The sequence below is a fragment of the Sycon ciliatum genome, chromosome 6, assembly GCF_964019385.1.
Source record: "Sycon ciliatum chromosome 6, ocSycCili1.1, whole genome shotgun sequence".
Classification (NCBI taxonomy): domain Eukaryota; kingdom Metazoa; phylum Porifera; class Calcarea; order Leucosolenida; family Sycettidae; genus Sycon; species Sycon ciliatum.
Genome location: NC_088648.1, coordinates 9,215,450 through 9,239,400, shown reverse-complemented (window position 1 = coordinate 9,239,400; position 23,951 = coordinate 9,215,450). Strand labels below are relative to the sequence as shown.

Below are 23,951 nucleotides of genomic sequence, written 5' to 3'. Positions count from 1 at the left end.
ATGCAGCGCCTAACGGTGGGTAACTTCCCCTTTAATTTAAAGGGAAACTGAACGCCAAAAATAAGTATGGCTTATCCGAAGGAGAATTGGGCAGCTGCACTGATTCCGATGAGCTATGTCTCGAGCCGATCAGAGAAGAGGAACCGTGTCAAATTTCATAAACAACACCTTCCATATTTGGAAATTGGGCTTGATGACGTGCGTATTGCTTAGCTGTCACCAAAAAAGACTCACCATGCTGTGCATGCTCAGCAGTGTAATTGAATGGAAGAAAACAATTACTTTGGTGTTTTGCAGCTCTATTTCGTTCCCTGATGGTAACCAAATCTAGATGTAGGAATCTGTTGAGCAGGAGAGTGACACATGTCTTCCCGAAGGCTGTCCAGCCTGCAGTGGTGATGAAGAAGACACGAATAACACCCCAAGATCGATTGTAGGCTACTAGCGAATTGAAAAACTCATGGTGGATATATTTGCTTCCACTCCAAGGCAATTATAGCAATAAAAACTGCTTTATGGCAGCTTTCTAATAAAGTTTATTGTGTTCTAGTCCTGGGTGTGGCCTAGGCTATAGAAAATTTATAAAATTGCTTCCAAACTGCCTTGGACTCCGTCTAAAAAGTAAGAAATTAACGAAATGTGATTGCCGAAAATTAAAATTTCACACAAAACCTCACAATAATCACAATACTTGACAATCAAATACTGCTTTCAACACTTGTTTAGTCTGACACTGTACTTGTACTTGTACTGCACCAACATGCATGCATGGGAAAGAGGATCACGAGGAGAAAAGGTCTTCTAGCTTTTCATCCTGTGTGTGATTATTGTGAGGTTTTGTGTGAAATTTTAATTTTCGGCAATCACATTTCGTTAATTTCTTACTTTTTAGACGGAGTCCAAGGCAGTTTGGAAGCAATTTTATAAATTTTCTATAGCCTAGGCCACACCCAGGACTAGAACACAATAACCTTTTTTAGAAAGCTGCCATAAAGCAGTTTTTATTGCTATAATTTCTTTTGTTTTTTTGTCGCAGTAATGTAGTTAGTGTGTGTTAGCATCCACCGATCACACTGCCATGTTTGCATCTGCCGCGCACCGCTGCATCGGTGCATTGTGCACTGCACTCACACTGCCAGCGCATAGATTCGGGCACGCTTGGCCTGACGTCACACAACTGCTTCCTTTGAACTTTTGCTCACTGCACTCACACTAGTACACTGCCAGCGCATGGATTCGGGCGCGCTTAGCCTGACGTCGTACAACTGCTTCCTTTGAACTTTCTCTTTCTTTCTTGCTGTTGGCTTCACTTCAAAGACTAGTCTAATTAGTGGTGACTTTTAGCTTGTGCCAGCACCAAATTTTCGCTTGTGCCAGCACCAAATTTTCAGTTTGGCTTCTAGCTTGTGGTAGCTTTGAGTAACTAATTAGCCACACGCTTCGATTGTGTTCAGCTCGTACTGTTGGTGCCTGAAACAATGTCGTCTATTGTGCATCGGATGCGGGTGGCAGAACTGCGAGCCGAGCTGGACGATCGAGGTCTGCTGACCACCGGAAAGAAATCCATTCTGGTTCAGAGATTGCTGGACGACATGGAGAGAGAAAACCTGGGTCCAACTCAACCTTCAGCAAACGACTCTGCCGAACCCACTGTGGATACATGCGAGGTGCTCGCCGATCCCCCGGTCACCTTGGATCCGACTGGTATTCGCGAACTTATTCGGGCTGAAGTTCGTTCTGCCATCACAGACGAGATTGGAGCCTCTCTTCTGTCGCAGCCAAGTGCGGCACCAGCGCCACCAGCTGCGTCATCCGACATTGGCATGGGTGCTGCGTGCTCCACACCGCCTCACGCTGGAAATCTGCACGTCCCAAAGTCGGTGCAGGATAGGATATTGCGAGGTGAGTTTGTGGACTTCGACCAATTGTTGCCTGAGATCTTGGGGGCAGTGGATAGCAATAAGTCGTTCGAGCTCAGATCCAGTTCACCCGGGGGTGCACTGGAAGTCGTAGAGGTGAACACCACTCGCCCGGTTCGTAGACGTGTGCACGATATCGCCACTTGGTTAGAAGCATGGTCTCTGTATATGCATGTTGTGATCAGCAATGCACCCCACCGCACAGCAGAACTCCTTTCATACCAGTGCATGATCTTGGCGGCCAACAGGCAGTATTTTGCAGAGGCTTGGCTTATGTATGACCAGCAATTTCGAAGGCTTGTCGCTTCACAACCTGGCAAGCGCTTTGATACGATTGACATAAATACATGGCAGCTGTGCATCACAGGCAAGGCCAGGCATAGATGTCAGTCGTGCAGCCTTGTCCACCGCGGCTGCAAGCAACATGTGTCCTTTTCGTCCCAAACATGCACACCAAGCTCAAACATCATCATCCTCACTGCTCACCCGCAACAACGCAGGTGCCGTCATCTGCCGAAACTTCAACCTTGGCAAGTGTAGCTGGTCAAATTGCCGGTTCTCCCACATCTGCAACCGCTGTGGCAAGGACCACCCCCGCAGCAAGTGTTCCGGCAAAGGTCAGCGACCAGCCCAGTAGTTCGGGATTGCAATCCCAGCCTGAGCAACCAATAACTGTTGCATGTGTACATAATTTTGTTCCCGCTCACATTAATAATTCCTCTGTACATACCCCTTTGCATGTCTCTCGTTTTGAGCTTCTATTGCGTCATCACCCCGATAAAGAATTTGCTTCCTATGTGCTAAACGGGCTGCGCTACGGCTTTAGCATAGGTTTCACTGCTTCACGCGACGTTTCTGTCCAGTCTGCTAATCTGCCATCTTCTGCTGCTTGTGCCTCCTTTATTTCTGACCAGCTTTATGCTTCTTGCCAGCGTGGCGAAACTGCTGGTCCTTTTAGTGCAGCCCCGTTCACCTCCATGCGCTGCTCTGGTGTCGGTGCGGTACCGAAGAAGAACGGCAAGCTTCGTATGATTCACCATCTTTCTAGCCCCGCCGGTAATAGTGTGAACGACGGAGTTCCAGCTGACCAGTTTTCCCTGCACTACATCAGTATTGACGATGCAATCGAGTCTATTATGTCCTCACCTCAGCCGGTGTACCTCGCAAAGCTGGACATCAAAAGTGCATTCCGGCAAATCCCAGTTCGTGCTGAAGACCACTCACTACTCGGCATATTCTGGCAAGGCAACTACTATTACGAGCGGGTGCTACCGTTTGGGCTTCGCTCCAGCCCAGCCATTTTCGATTCCGTTGCCTCGGCCATAGAGTGGATTATCCGGAACCATTTCTCCATTGCCGACCTATTCCACTACTTGGACGACTTCCTAAACGTCACAACTGGCTATACTGTCGCCCAGCGTCAACTAGCAATCCTGCTGCGAGCCTTCATCTATTTGGGCGTGCCGCTAGCGCCAGCAAAGGTGGAAGGTCCCGCGAGATCACTGACGTTCATCGGCATTATTCTGGACTGCGAGCGGCTCGAGGCCAGGCTCCCCATGGACAAGCTCAACGACCTCCGATCGCTATTGGCCAGCACGACCAACAGCCGGAAGATATCCCAACGCCAACTCGAGTCCCTATTGGGTAAGCTCTCGTTTGCTGCCCGTGTCATCACTCCAGGCCGTACCTTCATGCGTCGTCTGTGGTCCCTCTGCTCACGGTTTCAGCAACCACACTACTCAATAACTTTGACCCAAGAATGCGTGGATGACCTGCTATGGTGGATGAGGCTACTAAGTGAGTGGAACGGGAAGTCCTTCTTCTTGCACCCTAACTGGACCCCATCACCAGATCTCCAGCTATACACAGATGCAAGTGGCACTCATGGCTGGGGTGCTTACAACAACGGGAAATGGATTCAAGGTTCATGGAACAGTGCCCAGATGCGGCAGTCTATTGAGTGGAAGGAGCTGTTTGCCCTCGTGGCAGCCTGCGCCACATGGGGCGACGAATGGGCTAAGCTCCGGATTCGGGTACACTGCGACAACTCGGCGGTAGTGGACTGCATCCGTTCGGGCACGTGCAAAGCCCCAGCTGTGATGAAGTTGCTACGCGAACTGTTCTTCGTTTGCTATGAGTTCAACTTTCATGTTAGCGCTGTGCACATTGCCGGCTCCAAGAATGTCATTGCAGATTGCCTTTCTCGTTTTCTTATGCAGGAATTTCGACGTCATGCTCCGTTAGCGCGGCCGAGTCCAGACCGTGCTCGTCTTCCAGCAGTCTTGTGAGTGAAGTTACTAAGTACGCTGCCTGTGCAATTGCTGCTAATACCAGACGCACCTACTCTGCCGGTGAGCGTCGTTTTGTCAGTTTCTGCTCCCTTTGCAATCTGCAACCTTACCCAGCTTCTGATCTTACCCTCAGCTGCTTTGGCGCTCTTCTTGCTCGCTCTGTCCGCCCTTGCACGATATCTGTTTATTTGCAAGCTGTACGGAATGCACACATTGAACAGGGTCTAGAGGATCCCCTGATCGAGACCTGGCTTCTCAAGAGAGTGTTGAAGGGTGTTCAGCGGTGCCATGGGACCGAGACAGTAAAGCCTAGATTGCCCATAACTATGCCAACTCTAAGGAAATTAGTCGATGCCTGTGATCACGTCCCCGTGTTGCCCGAGCATGACCGAGTTCTCTTCAAGTCTGCTGTGCTGTTGGCATTCTTTGGTTTCCTAAGGTGCTCCGAATTTACAGAGGGCCTTACAAGAGAGTGTATCAGATTTGAGTCGGGCAGCATGACCATCCTGCTAAAGAGATCAAAGACAGACCAATTTGGAAAGGGAGTCCATATTGTCATTGGACCGGCCGGTCGCCCTTACTGCCCTGTGTATGCTATGCTACGCTACCTGGCGATGATTGGCAGTCGAAACGCATCCACTCCTCTGTATGTACTTGCCAAGGGTGTGCCGTTATCCAGAGCTGTTTTCACCAGTACTGTGCGCTTGCTGCTTGAAAAGGCTGCGGTGCCAAACATCGAACTCTACTCGGGGCACTCATTCCGAATTGGCGCAGCTACTACCGCTGCCATGGCAGGGATACCTGATTCGCTGATTCGTTCTGCCGGCAGGTGGCAGAGCGATGTGTGTCTACGCTATATGCGAATTCCAATGGAGACCAAGTCCAAGATCTCGGCTCAGCTTGCCTCAGTGAGTGACCTTATCTGATTCTTTGCACGGACAGTTTATGTTCCATCCCTGAAGTCCTAGCATAGGAATGTCACTGCTCGATAATTTCTTAATGCTGGGCGGGGGGTTGTTCGGGGATAGTGTTGCTGCTTTGTGGAGCTCTATCGCTCCTAACTGGTCACTTGCTTCGCTAGTTGCGGCTCTTCACGAGCCAGTTGTTGCCAATTGCATTGGCTTTGCCTTGCAACCCCATTGTGGCACAATGTGGGTTTATTGCGGCTCCTCGCGAGCCAGTTGCTGCCAGTGGCCTGGCATTGCTTTCCAGCTCTTCGAGCTTTTGCATTACAAGACCAGTTACTCGAAGCAGCACACTATCTCCAAAACAATTCCTTGTTGCCTTGGGCTGAGTATGAGTGTGTGAGGGATATGGTGCTAATGTCGCAGTAATGTAGTTAGTGTGTGTTAGCATCCACCGATCACACTGCCATGTTTGCATCTGCCGCGCACCGCTGCATCGGTGCATTGTGCACTGCACTCCCACTGCCAGCGCATAGATTCGGGCACGCTTGGCCTGACGTCACACAACTGCTTCCTTTGAACTTTTGCTCACTGCACTCACACTAGTACACTGCCAGCGCATGGATTCGGGCGCGCTTAGCCTGACGTCGTACAACTGCTTCCTTTGAACTTTCTCTTTCTTTCTTGCTGTTGGCTTCACTTCAAAGACTAGTCTAATTAGTGGTGACTTTTAGCTTGTGCCAGCACCAAATTTTCACCCTCCATCCCTCCCATTTGATCATCTTGCTAATGGTACTATGGGACATTTAGCTCTATCGCTCCTAACTGGTCACTTGCTTCGCTAGTTGCGGCTTTTCACGAGCCAGTTGTTGCCAATTGCATTGGCTTTGCCTTGCAACCCCATTGTGGCACAATGTGGGTTTATTGCGGCTCCTCGCGAGCCAGTTGCTGCCAGTGGCCTGGCATTGCTTTCCAGCTCTTCGAGCTTTTGCAGTACAAGACCAGTTACTCGAAGCAGCACACTATCTCCAAAACAATTCCTTGTTGCCTTGGGCTGAGTATGAGTGTGTGAGGGATATGGTGCTAACTGTCACCAATCAATGGAATGCCCTTATGTAAATGATGGCCTTCACATCATATCTTTCTTTTTCCCTCCCCTTACTTTTATTTATCGCCGTGGTTAGCAATCACCCACTCTCTTAACATTGGCCGGTGTTTCCACCGAGTCTTGAGATGTTGTAATAAATATAAAATATAAATATCAATACCGTATTATACGCATTGATGTGCAAGCCTTTTCTTGCAGAAAATGGCACTAGCATAATGCATGTTCTTCTGCGGGGGAAACATGTGGTTAGTGGTGGGGATACTTTTTTATACGCAGGTCATTCTGTACATGTTGCTGTTGCAGAATTTCATGACTGTCATAAAATTGTCTTGCCTTGCCCTTTCAGATATTTCAGATTTCCCCACCCTCGATCAGATTTACTTGAGAAATGTAGCCAGGTGCGTATCGCAGATGTTTTTGTTGATTCTGTGTTTATAATTGTTTATAACCATGGGTTATCGTGATAAGGTCATCCGGCATCATATTGCACTGAAATCGTAATCCTGTTGATGTCGATACAACTTTTGGAAGTAGTTCAATGACTTCAAACTGTTAGTCCTCGATTTTCTAAAACAACACAGCAAAGGAGGAACAATAAACATGTATTAAAATGTAAACAAATACATTGTTGAGTCCGACACCTCGTTCCAACAACTACACTGATCCTGAGGATAAAAGGGGCAAGGCTATGGTTGGAGGTTATTATTATCAAATTGTCAAATTTTCGATAGAGCAATCCCCACAGGCCTAAGGCCTTCTTACAGGGTACCCTGGAGGTACTGAGAGATAAACAAGGCACTCCATAATAATAAAATGCTACACATCTTTTGGAGAGTATGAATGATATCCAGTCGAACCTCTTTAGGACGAAAACCAAGGGACCGATGGTATTTATTCTGTGAGTTTGTCTTAACCTATTTTGTAACCAGTGAATACAATTATTTCTCCAATAGACATATGAATAGATTTCTTCTGCAGCGAAAGATTCTAAGCCACACCGACTCATTGACTCGTCTAGGCGTCTTGTATGAAACAAATGAGGCACTGAACCTTTTTCTTTAGTAACATGACGGCAACTGAAACAGCAACAGAGAAAGTACGATACATGTACAGCACATTCTCGCAGGTACTACAAACAGATTGCAAATCGTAATTCTTGCTTTGGCGGCACGCAACTTTATTTGGTGCAGTGCAATCTCGGCGGTACTCACAAATCAAACAGCCCAGACTCGAGTAAACAGATCCAATTATACAAGTACGAGATTTTCACGAGACAAGACTGCACCCATTGGCTTGTTTCGTATGAAGCAAACAAGTCACTGAACCTCTCCATAATGGAGATGTTCCCTGATATGCGAATTTATTTTGCATACTCGGTCAATGGGTCCTTGAACCTTTCCTTCCAGATTGGGAACTGCCAACGATAGTATGCCACTGACCAGTTCCTTACTTGTAACGTACCAATGTACAATGAACATGAGTATTTCGACAACACATCTAAGCCTCAGCAGCAACATAAGCCTTACCGTCAAGAAGGTGAACTCGCGTTCTTCGCACACTGTAGGCAAGGGCAAAGAGATAAAAATTGATCTAAATCCGAATAAAATCAGCACACGTTATCAGGTATCCTGGGGCGGACGAGATAAATGAAAGGGTGAGCATAAGCAAATGAATCGAAGGAAACTGGTCAACTCAGAGATCACCTGTCATTGAGTATTCCGTAAAAGGACGTCTCGGCAGCGGAAAAGCAAAATTTAGAAAAGAGATCCTGTCAGCTTTTCCATATGTATTGCATTCCACCCAAAATCAGCACACTTTTCGTAAATGAAAGAGTCAACACAAGCAAATGAATCAAAGGGAACTGGTCAACTCACCTGTCATTGAGTAATATTCCGCGAAAGGAGGTCTCAGCAGCGCCGAAACGAAACAGCTCATGCAAGAAGCAGTTCCAAAGAAGGAAGTTCCTCGTGCATGCACATCCGAAAAGGCAACAACAAAAAGTACAAGTCTACAATGCACACGCATGCGGCGCCGGCCAGCCGCGCGATGGTAGGAGCCATAGAGTAGCTCCCTGGTCCAGGGCCAGGTACCGAGCATCTTACGTAGAAACTTACGTAGCTACGTAGACAACGTGTCTGAATAGCGGTGTCGTTCGGTAGCGCCATGTGAACACAATAATAGAAAAGCTGACAGGATCGCTTTTCTAAATGTCGAGGTATGAAGGGTGCTTGTACTGCCTTCCAAAGTGAAGCGGAGATGAACATGGCTTTGCATAGCTGTTGTTCTACGCCAACTTACCTACTCTTCCTGGTACCGTAGTGGTATATTGCAAATTTCGTGGACGAACAATTCGAGTCACTAGTGGCTAGTGAGCAACACTAACAGGTGAGATTTTTCAATTTGACAAAAATTGTTCTTGTTTGAGAACAGACGGTGGCAGTCATTAGACTCAGTAGGTGTCTCTCTGCGGCTTCTTTCCCTTCATCGATAGGGTTGTGCTTGAAGTCGAAATAAATAGAACATGTGGAACAAAAATCTGATCATGTAATTCGAATTTCAATTTCAAAGTATGTGTACATCAAATCACAAAAATTTCAATATGATGCTGTGCACTGAAAAAGACTGGGAGCTGGCAGCAATGGAAAGGGTAGAAACGAAACCAGTAAAGTAGAGTATTCATAAGGTAGAGGGAGTTGAAAACGGGAGACGAGTAGTGAGCATTTCAGTTCGAAGTAGTGTCAATAGACAGCATCGTGTTGCATATGTTGTGAATATTGTGCAAATCTAATAATTGGCAGAGGGTAGTGATTAACGCAGAATATTGTTACAATACGAGGTACTTTGTGAGCAGATAGCAATCAATATCACGACATGGTTTAGACAGGAACTCATAAATGTCAAGAAATTGATAATCCAAAATTATAATTACTTGTATTATCCCCTGAGTGGTATAATTATTATGGTGTTCTCCTGTGTTTACATGCAGAGCCTTGACGTTGCTGGACGAGCGACAATTATATTACATAAACTTGTAGCTCATAATGTGGGATGACTGCCGTATTGCATTGCCAACGCAAACCCATCCTGCGTCAGTGCAGCCATCCAGCAACTTGTACTCCCCGGACCAGATGTCGCTGCAGCTGAACACCATGCCGATGGAAAGCCAGGAGTTGATGGCGAAGCGTTCTGGTCTGCACAGTACAAGGCAAAGAACAATTATGAATTATAACGCATTGTAATCCTTCCCACACGTCTTTGTAAAAACAAACAAACAGTGCCATTATCACAACACTTGATCAAGCATCTTAATGAAGGTATTTTCCATTGTGCTGGCCTAGCATCTGCACCAGGAAGACCATGTACACTTAGGGGCCGTCCGTAAATATCGATGTTTTTTTAGAGACGATATTGGTGCTTCTCTCCCTTGACCCCCCCCCCCCTCCCCCCAGAAGACGCACATGCCCATCTAGATCATGGAATCAATATTTTTGGATGCTCATTTTTTTCCTTTTTGTCAATAATATGAACCCAAGATGGCAAGTTTGCAGTATTTATATGGTCTAATTGAGAAGGAGAGCATTATGACTTTTTTGGTCGCCCTCGAGAACACTTGTGGCCAGCAGCCTTCTTGTGCTGCATTAGCCCATAGTAGGTGGTGAAGGCTAAGCCACAAGTAAAGTATCTTGTGTGTGTTTGTGCGTGTGTATGTTTGTGTATCCGTCTGTGCACACGTGTGTGTGTGGGGGGGGGGTAGACGCATATGTGTATGGGTAGGAGTGTGTGTGTGTGGGGGGGGGGGGGTCACGCACATGTGTATGGATGTGCGCGCTGCATGCGTGTGTCTGTGGGATGGGGTGGGGGTGCACGCACATGTGTACATGTGTGCGCGCAATATATAATGTGTGTATTGTGTTCGTTGAACACAGGGAGTCCTCCTGATTCCATAAACTTTATGATCATTGTGATTTCATGTGCTTTGAAGTTGAAATTCGCAATACATGTTCTGATGCTTGATTAGATTTATGTTCTACATGTTACGAAGTAGTGGTTGCGACTTCGGCGATGATTTGTAAGAAAGGTTTGCTCCCCACACCGGAGCTCGCGCTATTCCGCCGACTTTACTTGACACTTGACTGACTCACGACTGCCATCCAGAGCACACGAGAAGTCCATCGAACCTTCGACACACATGTTCTTTTTATTTTATTTTACAAGTTCAAGCACAATCCTACCAATGAAGGGAAAGAAGCAGCAGAGACACCTACTGAGTCAAATGACTGCCACTGTCAGTTCTCAAACAAAAACAATTTTTGTCAAATTGAAAAATCTCACCTGTTAGTGTTGCTCACTAGCCACTAGTGACTCGAGTTGTTCGTCCACGAAATTTGCAATATGCCACTACGGAACCAGCAAGAGTAGGTAAGTTGGCGTAGAGCAACAGCTATGCAAAGCCATGTTCATCTCCGCTACACTTTGGAAGGCAGTACAAGCACCCTTCATACCTCGACATTGCCTTGGAGTGGAAGCAAATTCACCATGAGTTTTCCAATTCGCTACAATCGATCTTGGGGTGATATTCGCGTCTTCTTCATCACCACTGCAGGCTGGACAGCCTTCGGGAAGACATGTGTCACTCTCCTGCTCAACAGATTCCTACATCTAGATTTGGGTACCGTCAGGGACGAAATAGAGCTGCAAAACACCAAAGTACATGTGTAGCCACCTGAATAGCTTTTGGCGGAGGGCAACGGCGGCACCTCGTTGGCTGCCTCTATCGCCCACCGAATGCAACTGCTGATTTCTGGGGCCACCTGGACTCAGTCCTCCACAATGCTGCCACAATCACACCATCAATGACACTGGTGGGTGACTTCATTATCAATCTTGCTCAAGGCATGACCATTCGTCCTCACCAGCGCTTCTTGGACCTTATCGGATCATATGGGCTCCATAACTACGTCCAGTCTGCCACCCGAGTCACACCCCGATGTCCGGATGGAACACTGCTGGATTTAGTTCTCTCCACCATGGGTACTATAAGTCACTGCAAAGTTGTACCCTGCACGATCGGCGATCACTTTCTTGTGCATGCAAGTCTGTCTCTACCCTCCTCGCAACACCCACTGCAGCGGAAATTAGTCACCCCCAAGAACCAAGTTCGATTGGTCCACACCATCGACATTGAGTCTTTTCGCGAAGACATTGCTGCATCAGACTTGGGTGAGTTCCATCCCCAATCCGCGATAGATGAGATGTGGGCACATTGGCACACCCAGTTTATGGCCGTTCTGGATAGGCATGCGCGAATGGTACAGACTCACCGGCGCTCCCATCCCACCCAGCCATGGTCAGACAGAGAACTATACCAATTACACCAGCGCAAAACACGGCTCCATAGGCGATGGCTCCGCAACAAAGCAGATACTGCCCTTTATGCGCAGTTCAAGCAAGCTAGGTCGGACGCTTCGACGGCGTATCGACGGAAAAGAAATGCGTACTTCTCAAGGCAATGCCAAGACAGTGCTCAAAACCCTCGGAGGATGTGGAGTGTTATCAACGCCGTGACAGGCCGAAGAAAACCAAACCAAACGCCGACATGCAGTGCAGACTCTATTTCCGATGCGTTCCATAAAATCGGTACAGACACTACACGACCACCGCATCTTGAAATCCCCAGTGGCCTCCATGACCGGAAAGGTATCCAGTGTTTCCAGTGCCCAGATGTAGCCACAGTATTGAAACTGTTTTGCAGGATTAATCCCCGGAAGGCAACGGGGAGTGATGGCATACCAGGGCTGCTCCTGAAGAGCTGTGCCGATCTTCTTGCACCCTCCCTCTGTGAGATATTTAGTGTCTCGTTATTTACAGGCGTCCTCCCCTCAGCTTTCAAGATGGCATTGGTGAGACCACTGTACAAATCCGGCGATCCCTCAGTACCAACCAACTACCGTCCGGTGTCCCTTCTACCGATAGTGTCTAAGTTGCTGGAGAAGTTGGTTCAGCGACAACTGGCAGACTTGATTCAGGCGAATAATGTGCTGCCCGTCACACAGTATGCCTTTAGAGCCAGGCACTCCACCGAACAGGCCCTTGTAGTACTCACAGATGGTCTGCTTGCTGCTAAGGACCAGAAGCTCCACACGAGTGCATGCTTTCTGGACATGTCGAAAGCTTTTGACAAAGTGCGTCACCATGTCCTGATACAGGATCTGTTTGAGGTTGGCGTAACTGGCAGGGCATTGTCATGGATTGCCAGCTATCTCAGCATCCGACAGCAGTATGTCCGATTTGGCACCCTCCAAAGTGGCATGAAGCTGTGTACATGTGGTGTTCCACAGGGCTCAGTGCTTGGCCCCCTGCTGTTCAGTGTCTATACCAGGGATGTCCCATCGGTTGTAGAGCCAGCAAAGTCAATCCAATTTGCTGACGACATTGAGATTCAATTCAGCCACACGTCAACGGACGTCATCTCAGCTAATCTCTCCACAGCAGTCACAAAGCTCAGTGACTGGCTACGTCAACGTGGCCTCATTCTCAATGAGACAAAGAGTCAACTCCTAGCAGTGTATGCCGGACGCAAACAGCCAACACCACCGATCAAAGTCACCTGCGACAGAACACCCCTCCCAGAAGCCTCCTCAGTCAAGTATCTCGGAGTGACCGTGGACAGCACTTTGACATTCAAGGAGCACATTGACAAAGTGGCAGCCAAGATGGCTCAGAAAATCGGGGCACTCTGGCGCGCACGCGCTCCCTCAGTGAAGCTGCAAGTGTAATAGTTTTACCTTGAAACTTCTTGCTTGTCTTATGGTAACACCTTGTGTTCCTACCATTCTCACTCCTGCGGTTATCGCCTTTCTTTTGCTTTATAACCTCTGGTTTGAACATCATTCGGGGAATTCTCCAATCAATCAAGTCTATACTGTTACACTGGTAGCTTGAGGATGGTTGAGATCATCGTTTGCCCTTTGACGTGCCTTGTGCTCCTGGCCGCTACTGCTCTGCTATACGCCGCTTTCCGTGAGATCCACCGCGCTCGGGACAACGTGGCTGCTACAGTTGGACGACATCAATTACCTGCTACATCAAGCTCAAGTCCTCCGGATCTAGCCCCGTGTCGATCGCGTTCTCTCTCCCAGACAAGCCCGAGCGTCAAACGCGTTACCAGAGAACCGAATGTTTTCCATGGCAACCCTTCCGAGTTCAAAGAGTGGGTATTTACGGTCGAGTTAGCCTTGAAGTGCTCACCTCTAGGTGATCCGGAGAGCCAATTTAACTTTGCGGCTAGCTACCTCGCTGGGAATGCGCGTCTTTGGCTAATTTCTTCCATGGAAGCAGGTGAGCAATTTTCGGATTGGCAATTCATATCGAGTGCTACGTCAGTTGAAAGAGCATGAATAGCTGCAAAATCTCTGAAAATTTGGTCTCGATCTGACCAGCCGTTCAAGAGTTGTGCATGTGCCCTTGCAAGGAAAGATTTTTTTGTTGCACGCTGTCATTTTGTGGCAGCACTGTATTTGAATGTGCACGTGAGCGGACCGTGCGCAACTTGTCGTATCATGGAAACACGCGAAAGTGTGCAGAATTTTGCTCCAAGTCCAAAAATCAGGTTTTTTTAGCCACGTATTGGGCTGCACGAAGCCCGCCGCCGTGCAGCAGGACTTTTGCCAGCATCCTCGTGACGTTGCAGATATGTGCCTTGATTATTGTAGTTGTAGATTTAGTGACTTTGGAAAATTTGAGTCGTGTCAAGAAGTCAGGTAGGATTCAGTGGTAGGAAGTAGTTGAGCGTTTTTTTATTTTTATTTTTTTATTTATTGGGAACACAGCCCTACAAAGAGACATGTGGAGACAAACACAAGACAAGACACAGGGGATGTAGGGACGACGTGCCGATGTACAGGGAGCAACTCGACCGACCAGGGGTCTCGGCGTTAGCGTTGCAACCTGGCATCGAAAAAAGGGGGGGTTGCATGGTCAGGTAGCAAAAATAATAATTTGGTGCGAGAAAGGGGCGCTAGTATTGCACCAAATATTATAAATACGTGTAATGACTAAACCAGAAGGGAAAATCAAGAAAGAGAACAATAATCATAACAAGCAAGTACTAGTAGAGAGGTAAATTCTAAATGGGTCTCAATATCATCGTCACAGGTACAGTGTGGACCACAGCCATCTCTTTCGGATTAGATCCTTACATACGTTGACCTTGAAGGTTTGGAGACGTCTTGAATGAGGCTCGTGAAGCAGGAGGTCCGCAGGCAGTTTGTTCCAGGGTGTGATGGCGAAGAAGGGGAAGGATCGCAGGAGGTAGTCAGGGGCTGTGCGAGGGGGTGTCCACTTCAGCTGAAAGGCATGGTGCGTCTCACTTTTTTGCCGTGTGCACATGCTAGCTACGGCAGGGGGCTTGCTTGGTGGCAGCATGGCCTTTACCTGGGGAGGCCCTGGAATGTAGTGCAGCTTGAACAAGTATGACAGGGCTGCCACCATCCGACGAAGCTGAAGACTTTGGAGGATGGTTCCAGGTCCCAGGAAATGCAGGGCACGTTGCTGAACCTTGTCCAGCTGGGCCATGTTAGTTGCGGCTGCGCTCGACCAGGCCAGTGGGGCATATTCAAGTAGGGGTCGCACGAATCCCTTGTAGACCATCACTCGACCATGGTCGTCCAGGATGGGTGCTGCCTTTCGTAGGAAACCCAGCCTTTGGGAGGCGCGCAGTGCAACACTGCGAGTGTGCGCTCTGTAGGAGAGAGTAGGGTCGAGCATGACTCCCAGCAGCTTCAGGGTATCTGTCTCCTGGAGTGCTTCACCTCCAAAGGTGACTGGTAGAGTGCAGGGGGGAAAGTGCTTGCGATGTAGAGTCATGCGCTGTGTCTTGGCTGGCTCAAAACAGATACACCACTTGCGGCCCCACTCCTCAAGACTGTTGAGAGACCCTTGGAGGGAGGCGGTGGACTGTTGGAGATCGTCAGTTGGCTGTACTAAGCTGTAGAGTGTGGTGTCGTCTGCAAAGCTGCTCAGCTGCGTTCCTGGAGTTAAACATTGTTCAATGTCACAGGTGTATAGAAGGAAGAGGCTGGGTCCTAGGATGCTGCCTTGGGGGACACCAGCCTGGAGTGGTAGTCTTTGCCGATTTTTGAGGGTATCCCGGATTTGGTGTGCAGCGCTGTGGAAATGGCTTGCTGTGGAGGTCCCAGCAGTCACTCTGTGGAATGTGTGAGAGAATGCGCATTCCTGCCGTTGTGACAGATTCCAGGGCCACGTTGAAGGGCCCTATCCCACCACCCATGGCTGCTTCTGGACTTTTTTTAGATTTGAATTTTGCTCCAAGTCCAAAACATCACGTTTATTAGCCACGCATTGGGCTGCACGGCGGCGGGCTGCGGGCTTCGCCCGCCGCCGTGCAGCAGGACTTTTGCCAGCACCCTCGTGACGTTGCAGATATGTGGCTTGATTATTGTAGTTGACGTAGGGCTTGAAAGTGATGACGTCAAAAACGGCCAGGGAGTACTAAGTTGACATCAGATTTCTATTTTGGATCCACTAAGGTGTGACTTTGCTATTGCCTCAGTATGTGGGTGCATAGCAACCCACTCATGTCGTATGCAGGGGTGACTTTTACTTCGCCACCAGTTGTAACCTTACCCCCAGTAGCCAAATCAGTCAGTTTCACTGGTTACATCACCTTGCTGAGAGTGAGACGGCTTGAAATATGCTTGGATCCATAAAAAAACTGGATCCAAGTGGATCAAATTTTTGAATTTTTGAAATTGTTGCTATGCTGTGACGTAGCACTTACACGCCCTTTTGAGTGACTTTGGCAAGTTTGAGTCGTGTCAAGAAGTCAGGTAGGATTCAGTACTAGGAAGTAGTGGAACGTGAGTGGTAGTCTTTGCCGATTTTTGAGGGTATCCTGGATTCGGTTTGCAGCGCTGTGGAAATGGCTTGCTGTGGAGGTCCCAGCAGTGGATGGCAAAGGTACGACCTCGTAGCACGCCACAAAACCTAAAAAAACTCAAAGTTTGACTTGGGTATGTGGGAGTGTGTGAGAGAACGCCCACTCCTGCCGTTGTCACAGATTCCAGGGTCACGTTGAAGGGCGCTATCCCACCACCCATGGCTGCTTCTGCTGTTCTGGACGTTTTTTAGATTATGATCCCGCGCACGGACAGAATAGGCAAGAAAATGTGAAAAAATTGTAAGTGCATTTTTTGGTTTCTGTGTGGCTTCCACATGCGACTTCAAGGACATGGTCTCGTCGCCAGCACTGGTGTCCTCCGTACCACCTGTTGCTGCTGCTTAGGCATGGGCGGGTAATGCTAGTTATTTGCTGCAAAAATGCTAAAGGCAATGCTCATAATATGAGGATATAACGCCACTTATAATGCTCACACTACTCCATAATGGCAGTTTGAAAGTTGGAAACGTCGATTTAAGAAGGCCGTCTTGGATCAAGGCCAAAGCGTAGAAGAAGAAAAACATAAACAGCAGTGAGGAAGCTTCCACTGACAATCCACTGAGAAGGTTGGTTTGCAATGTCAAGTCTCCGGACGAAGCCGGACGGGTTCGGATGCACAATTTTCGGAACTGGACCTAGCCATCTTCATGCATGACACCGTTGTCGACCGGCAATTATGCTTGTAATGGCAATTTTGCATGCGAAATGGTGCTATAATGCCAGATTATGCCACCTGGAAAAAAGGGACAATAATGCCAGCCAAAATGCTAGCATTACCCGCCTATGCCTACTGCTGCTTCCGCGCTCTCAATCACCTCAACATCGTCAGCAGCATCGCCAATTTCTGGCGACGTACATCGTTCAGAAGATGAAGACACAGACTCACCTGCCCACGAAAATCGCTCTCAGAGACGGTTGGCTCATTATCGCTATCCAAACTCAGCGTGACCTGCTCTAAAACTTGGTCAGCGCTGTATCGTCCAATATATATGTCAGTCCTGGGTATCCCTTGTTTAGGGAACACTTGACATTGTCTGGTCGCCAAGGTGATCATGGTGATCCGTAGCTGCGCGTACGCGTAGCCGCCTTGCCGGCCTCGGCCCTTTTACCTCGGCAGACCGCACCGGAAAAAAGATGACGACGCTGTTTTGGTGAATATTTTCTTCGCGCTCGACGGTCTGTGCGCCAAATTCAAAAAAAGTCGAAAGCCTTTTCTTCTTTCTCGAGTGATCCTTGGTGATTTTTCAAGCTTCTTCGCAGTGTTCAACACCCAATGGCTCAGGAGAAGAAAAGTCGAAAAAGTGTAGTCACTGGCCTCGTTTCAAGTGACAGCAGGAGAAGAAATTTCCTTTCAAAACGGAAGAATGGACTCCTAAAAAAGGTAAGTTGAATGCACATCGCAATTCTGAACTTGCGCAATTTGTCATGAAGACTTCGCTTCATTTGTGTTCTGCAGGCCGCAGAGTTGCATGTTGGAAGTGGAGCCAAGGTTTTGGTCGTGGTGGTCGCTCCTTCTGGAGTTCGACACACGTACAGCTCGCATCCTGTGGACGAGATTTTGCCCTCAACCAGCTCAAGTGTCACAACAGCAAGAGCTGACCCAGTGGCATGCTCTGCAAGAAGCAGTTCATATCCCACCGCGATGAACACCCCAGATTCCACCACGAGCCCCACTGAAGAATGAAAATAAAATTGGACTGCTGGTCCTTCAAACATCACCTGTTGGATACTTGTTGTGTGCAAACACCATAGTCTGGTATCAATTCACCTCAGAATGTCAACATTGAAATAATAATGTATGCGTCATCAGAAATTGACACTTTCTGGACAACAGAACAATGCTAGTAGTCAACAAACATCACACTGAACCACTATGAATAGGAGCACTGGTTTGCACCACATGTACATGCACCTCAGTGTCTCAAATGGAAATAGAGGAAATAGCCGTGATCATGGTGATAGCCGGGCCATGATGCAGAACCACTTGGGGCCGTCAGATTAATTTTCCTGGACCGAGCCAGCCGGGAAAAACCCCTCGCGCTGACGGACGCAGTAGTGAGGGAAAAAACCGGGTGTATATCCCCAACGGCGACATAGGAGTAACGGATAAGACCACGGCGAGGTAGCCATGACCCTTGTTCGAGGTACAGCGTCTCTGCACTGGAGTCTCCCACTGCTTGAGCCAGCTGCTCAATGAAGTGGAAAGTATATAAATGGAGAAGACATGGTGTCAATAAGAAGTGTAGCGCTCGCACTTGACAATGCAGAGTGTGTGGCATGACGCAAAATGCACATTGAAGAACTACGGAAGCCAGGACCAGCCCTCCCTTGGCGAGTACACCGACTGTGAAGCAGTCTCTGCAAGGAAAGTGCACACACAAAAACAACACAGAAAGCTACTTGAGCAAAATACTGCTCATCCATGCATACTATGGACACAATCGGACTGCATTCGAGCGAGGCAAACATCTTTTCTTTGCATGTTGGAACACTGTACAAGACACATAAAGACACACATGTCTACTAACTGAAATAAATTTATTGCACAGAAAAGTCAATATGAGTGTGTCCGAATGTACCTTTGAATAGACAAAAGCACATAAACCGCACACCAATGGATGAAAGTGGCGAAAGAAATGCAAGGCACAAAGCACTCACCACTCATGAAGGCATATCATCAGCTGCATTGCCGCCGTCAGCCATGCACGAAACCATATCCCGCATCTGGCGCACGACCTTCAACACTGCTGGCTGGGTGGAAGCCTGCTCCAGTTCATCGCAGCATTGCTGTCGGGCGCGAGATGTAGTAGCTGCTGGAATTCTTTCCTGAGGGAAGCCATAGTCCGTCTCGTATCACTTCCGTGTTTCTCGGCCTCTTCGGTGGTCAGAAAGTGTGGTGGCTGAGACTGCCTGGACAGCGGATAGGCACCATCTCCAAATAATGTCGCTAGCTGCTTCCGTCTGGCTTTACCCACAGCAGTGAGGTTCACAGCATCCGGCACCAATTCCTCACCAGGACTGAAGGATTGCAGTGGTCTTGAAAACGCTAGCTCACCATTGGGAACCAACATTGTTCTCAGACGCGCACGCCACACCAGAAGTTCCTTAGCATAACCGGGACGGGCTCTCGATTCCGACTTTGGATCTGGCAGCTGTAGGGCACTGAATACTTTGGAGCGGAGCTTCATGAGCTGCTCATGGTTACGGATCACCCGGCGCCACATGTTTGAGTCTTTCTCCCCTGACACCCATGACTTCACATTGGCATTTAGCTCTTCGACGATAGCATCAAGTGCCTGGTGGAGGTCACCCTTTCCTGACCTGCTGAGGAAGAGAGTGCTGTCAATGAGACTTCGCAAATCTGTTGAGAGCGAGAGGCGACGGACTTCCTCGGACATGTCAATCACTTGATATGTTGTGTGATTCCTCGCATGCAGCAATGGAGAGAGAACTCTGCGAGACTCAATGAACAGTGGTACGTCGTTGTGCCGTGCTCCCCGCCGAAGCATGAATAGTGGAAAGCAGTACTGAGTGCACAGCTCCAGCAGCCAGGAATACGTATGATTGTTGGTGAACTGCTTGCACCAAACGAAGAAACCCTCTGCTGAAGGGGTGTTGCTGCCAGATTCCTGGGCGAGTACATATGGCCGCAGAAGTTCGTCAAAGCAGCCATCCGTGAAACGGCTCAGCTCATCGTATGTGCGGTGGTGGTCTTTGGCTTTGAAGGCCCAATCCAATTGCTTAGGAGAAGTATATCCCTGGCTAATAGCGAACTCCTTATAGGCAAATGGCCACAGAGACTTGACAATGCACTGGATGATGTTCATCTCCCAGTGCAAGCCACCTGAAATGGGTAGTACCCAATCAAACTCCCCATCAGGAATGTTTGTTGGGGGCATCAATTCACCCTTCTCAACCAGATCATCTAAAAACTTCCTCAGCCTCTCACGTAACGTACTCATGTTCCCTGTTACACCCAAGCCCCTTGTACTGCATGCACTCTTCAGGTCAGCCTTCGACATTGAGTCGACATGCAATATTCCTGCTTCATGGTTAGCCAATTTGGCTGCATCACGCCTTGCCTCCTCCATCACAGTCAATATGAGGGAGTACGGCAAGCCGTCACACACAACAGTGAGCCATTCCCTCACCCCCTCGTCACCTACACATTGTTTTACCCTTGCACGCTTCCCAACATCGCGCAATACAATGCGAACAGCTTCATGGGAGTTGGGGTTGACAAAAATGGGCTCTAGAAACCCAACATCTGCCGGGGACACAAGGGGCACATCTTCACCACTGGTCTTTGAGGACACTCTGGTTAACGAAACACCAGTACTGCTGTCCACATGCGGTACATACACAAACTCGGTGCCTGACTTTAGTGTGCCTGGCTTGGTGACTTTGATGTGCTCGGTCGACACCACTGATTTGCCTTGGTCAGCTTGCAATGCCTGCCTAACATTTACCCTGCATGTCGCATTGGGACACAAATGCAGCCTGCGCTCCATCTGTGTGCAACATTTAGGGCAGATCAGGTACCGTCTTTCTCGTTCCAATGATGCAAGATGGCTATCAACTGGGTCAGCTGATAGCCTCTGCTCAGACACAAGAGCTTCAATCCTTTTGTTCATGAAACTCAGCAAGTGTGGCTTAATCAAAGATTCTTGATCAAGAGGATCCGGTACCTGATCTATTGCACATTGAATCTCAGTGACAGTTGGAAATTTCCAATTTCGGAAATGGAAATCTCCCTTTTCTTGGGAAGGAACATGGGAATGACGGGCATAGACAACATTGGTCAGAACCTCATACGTGGAACGATTGCTGCCACGGGAGAGGTACGACTTAAGTTGTCGTTGCTCATTGTCAAACCCAACACTCACGAACCCTTCAGGAACTTGCAGCTCGCTACCACCCAACCCAGCCAACCAATCTTTCACGAGCTTATAACTCCCCCCCGACCCTAGGTGACCAAAAATGTCGAGGGTTGTCTTGCTTTGGGTGATGCTGTACACTATCGCCTGGAGCAAAACATGGAATTCTGCACAGTAATTCAAGTTAGCAGCAGCATAGAGAGACTCCATGGCTTGGGCTTGAAGAACTGTGCGGCGGTCGGCAACGGAGAAGTCAAGTGCAAACGTGCTGGAGGTCATGCCCGTCACAAACGTCTCAACAAACTTGTTGTAGGGTTTGTTGCTGAACTGACCCGTCGGGATGGACAGCAAGTTCTGCAATGATCTACTTGACTTTGCTGACTCAACAGCACTCAACACATCTGCTTTGAACTGCGGCTGCTCAGCCACACACAGCCTACGTAGCAAGTCCAAGCGACCTTCCGAGGTGCTCAGAAGCGAACCTACACTTTCCTTTTTCATACTAATTATTTCCTTCTCAAGTAATTCAATTTTGCTATCCTTCTGCAAATGCATCTTCGACAATGCAGCCAACGCACAGTTTTTGGCCACCAACACTCTCTCTAAACGCTTCAAAGAATCAACATTTTCAACATTAGGCCACCCTTTGTTAATTCATTGTTTAACGTCCTTTTTTTCGCGAAAAGATACGCGGGAGGGCGGAAAAAAAACAAAAGCCCATTCCAAAAACTGGAAACCACAATCAAACATATTGACCAGTAAAGCATGTGATATATACAATATTTCTGGGTCTAACGGCACTTGCAGGCATAGAACAACACTCTTTGATGGTACATTGGAGCACATGCCTGATGAATCCAACAAAACAGGTACATAGCATGGAGTTAGCATGTCATGAATTCATTACATCTGGATTTTTACTAGGGCACACACCATACGATATTTAAAAGCCAACAAAAAAAGAAAAAGAACACAAGACAAAGGCATGCCCGGGAGGCAAGATAATAAGTTTAAGGTCATGATCGGCACACTGTGAAACTACACAATCATGTATTTACAACTTCGCATATTATTGGTACTACTACTTTCTTGTTTTTTTTTCCGGTCGGAGGCAAAAAGGTACGCGGGCGCGGACGTTAAACAACGAAAAAAGAAAGGGTGGCCTTATCAACATTTTCAACATAATCGACCGGTACTTCGTTTGAGGCTGAGGAGGTTTCTCGGGACTGGCTGAAGACAGGGGGAAAAGAATCATCTACATCATCGCAGGAGCTTACCTCTGGGAGAGCCTGAGGAACATCATCGCTGGCATCTACCATGTCTACAGAGTCCCCATAGCTATCGCCCCTCCGAGGCTCGTACAGAGGGTGGTTGGTGATTAAATCCTTCAAGTCAGCCAGTCGTCCGCAGCTCCTACAAATTGCAGATACGTCTCGTCCAGAGAGCGCTGACAACACTGCCAGAATACACTTGCGAACCCGAACATCCTTGGAGCTATGCCGAGGCGATTCCCACTCATCGTGGAAGGGATTCTTGCACGCAAACTGGTATTGAGAACCTCCAGAGTGTCTCTTCTTCGTGGATATCTTGCCCATGATGACAAAATGTTGAAAATGCAAAACGGGCTTCTTCTCGTCGCTTCTCTCTCGAGAACGACATGGCAGAGTTCAATTTTTTTTCGGGCAAAACCTCCATAAACCCCTACAGGCCAGGCTAAAACACTGTCCAACCTCCGCACTTTTGGGGTTAGCTCCGCAAAGTTACCTAAAGAGGGACTGATATTTCAAGGCAAATCGAAATTGTGCCACATCTCTTTCAATGAGAACAGAGGCCTTCGCAGCGCATCCATCTTCCTCTTTTCGGGCCGCGGGCGCACGGCGGGCGCACGGCGCGATTTGACCGTGCGTACTTGTCAATCTCCATATCAACGCCTGAGTTTTCGTGTAAAAACCGAATGTTCCCTGAACAAGGGATTCCCTCGACTAGCTATGTCGTGCCATGGTTGAAAATGTCAACAAATAATTGTCAACGAATTTCTTTCTGACTCATTTTTGCACTGCACAACCTGTACTCGTGCCGCGATACGGGGCGAACTCCACGTGTACTTGTCGTAATACGTCTCCTGAACAGGCCTAGCTAGCTAGCTCCGCGTGACCACGGTACAGGCCTTGTTACTGGTACTATCGGAAGCCAAAAAAACCATACGACGTCATGTAGATTTTCCTTCTTTTTTTCTTTTTTTTCTTTTTCCGAAGTGCACTAGTATAGTATAGTACGTAGTGTGCGTCCATGAGGTTTACAATGTACGTAGTAAATAGTAGATATCTATCAGCGCCAGTCGTATTTGCGTAGGCGATAAGTGCAGAGCGCGCTAACGTGTAGCGCTTATTACTAATAAAAATAGTAGAATAGTAGATATCAATCAGCGCAACTCGTATACGCGTAGGCGATAAGTGCAGCGCGCCCTTACGTGTAGCGCTTATATCGTACCACGTATATGTACGTGATCCGTGGACTGGTAGCATCCAGGATCACGTACATTTACGTGATGCGTGCTGAAGTGAAGTAGACAATTAGCCTGGACGACTTCCAGTGCCAGTGATGTACATGTAATCACAGTTTGACGTCATTGCTAGGTGATAATGATGTCACTTCTACTCAAAGTTAATAATTCCTTTCGATGGTGTGTAGCAGTGGCAGTGGTACATGGTGCGAACAGGCTGCTGCACAAGCACGAGGGAAGTACCGCGTACCGCTGAATACAGCCCACGCCTATAGCGGCAAGGGACGGATGAACAGCGCTACTAGCCAAGTATACCAGCCATGGTGCAAAGGAGGCAGCAGATGCGTAATATATAAATTTATGAAAGGAGGCTTACCTATACCATAACTT

General features: G+C 48.1%; 2 protein-coding genes across 2 annotated transcripts; one reads left to right on the top strand and one right to left on the bottom strand.

Moving 5' to 3' along the window:
* The first annotated feature begins 1,032 nt into the window (after nucleotides 1-1,032).
* LOC135819305 (uncharacterized) lies at nucleotides 1,033-6,099 on the top strand. The gene is made up of 2 exons (XM_065332489.1): nucleotides 1,033-1,902; nucleotides 4,139-6,099. The coding sequence occupies exons 1-2, from the start codon at nucleotides 1,479-1,481 to the stop codon at nucleotides 5,134-5,136; spliced, it is 1,422 nt and encodes a 473-aa protein (XP_065188561.1). The 5' UTR covers nucleotides 1,033-1,478; the 3' UTR covers nucleotides 5,137-6,099.
* An 11,809-nt stretch (nucleotides 6,100-17,908) lies between these two features.
* LOC135819304 (uncharacterized) lies at nucleotides 17,909-21,706 on the bottom strand. Its single transcript, XM_065332488.1, has 2 exons — nucleotides 18,840-21,706; nucleotides 17,909-18,539 (listed from the first exon to the last, which is right to left on the bottom strand). Exon 1 carries the CDS (start codon nucleotides 21,611-21,613, stop codon nucleotides 18,920-18,922), a length of 2,694 nt encoding a protein of 897 aa, XP_065188560.1. The 5' UTR covers nucleotides 21,614-21,706; the 3' UTR covers nucleotides 17,909-18,539; nucleotides 18,840-18,919.
* Nucleotides 21,707-23,951: the final 2,245 nt, after the last annotated feature.

Coding starts and splice junctions, on each gene's coding strand:
- LOC135819304 (XM_065332488.1), bottom strand. CDS start 21,613: ATGCATTTGCAGAAGGATAGCAAAATTGAATTACTTGAGAAGGAAATA.
- LOC135819305 (XM_065332489.1), top strand. CDS start 1,479: ATGTCGTCTATTGTGCATCGGATGCGGGTGGCAGAACTGCGAGCCGAG. Junction 1,903..4,138: donor GCAGGATAGGATATTGCGAG/GTGAGTTTGTGG, acceptor TTTCTTATGCAG/GAATTTCGACGTCATGCTCC.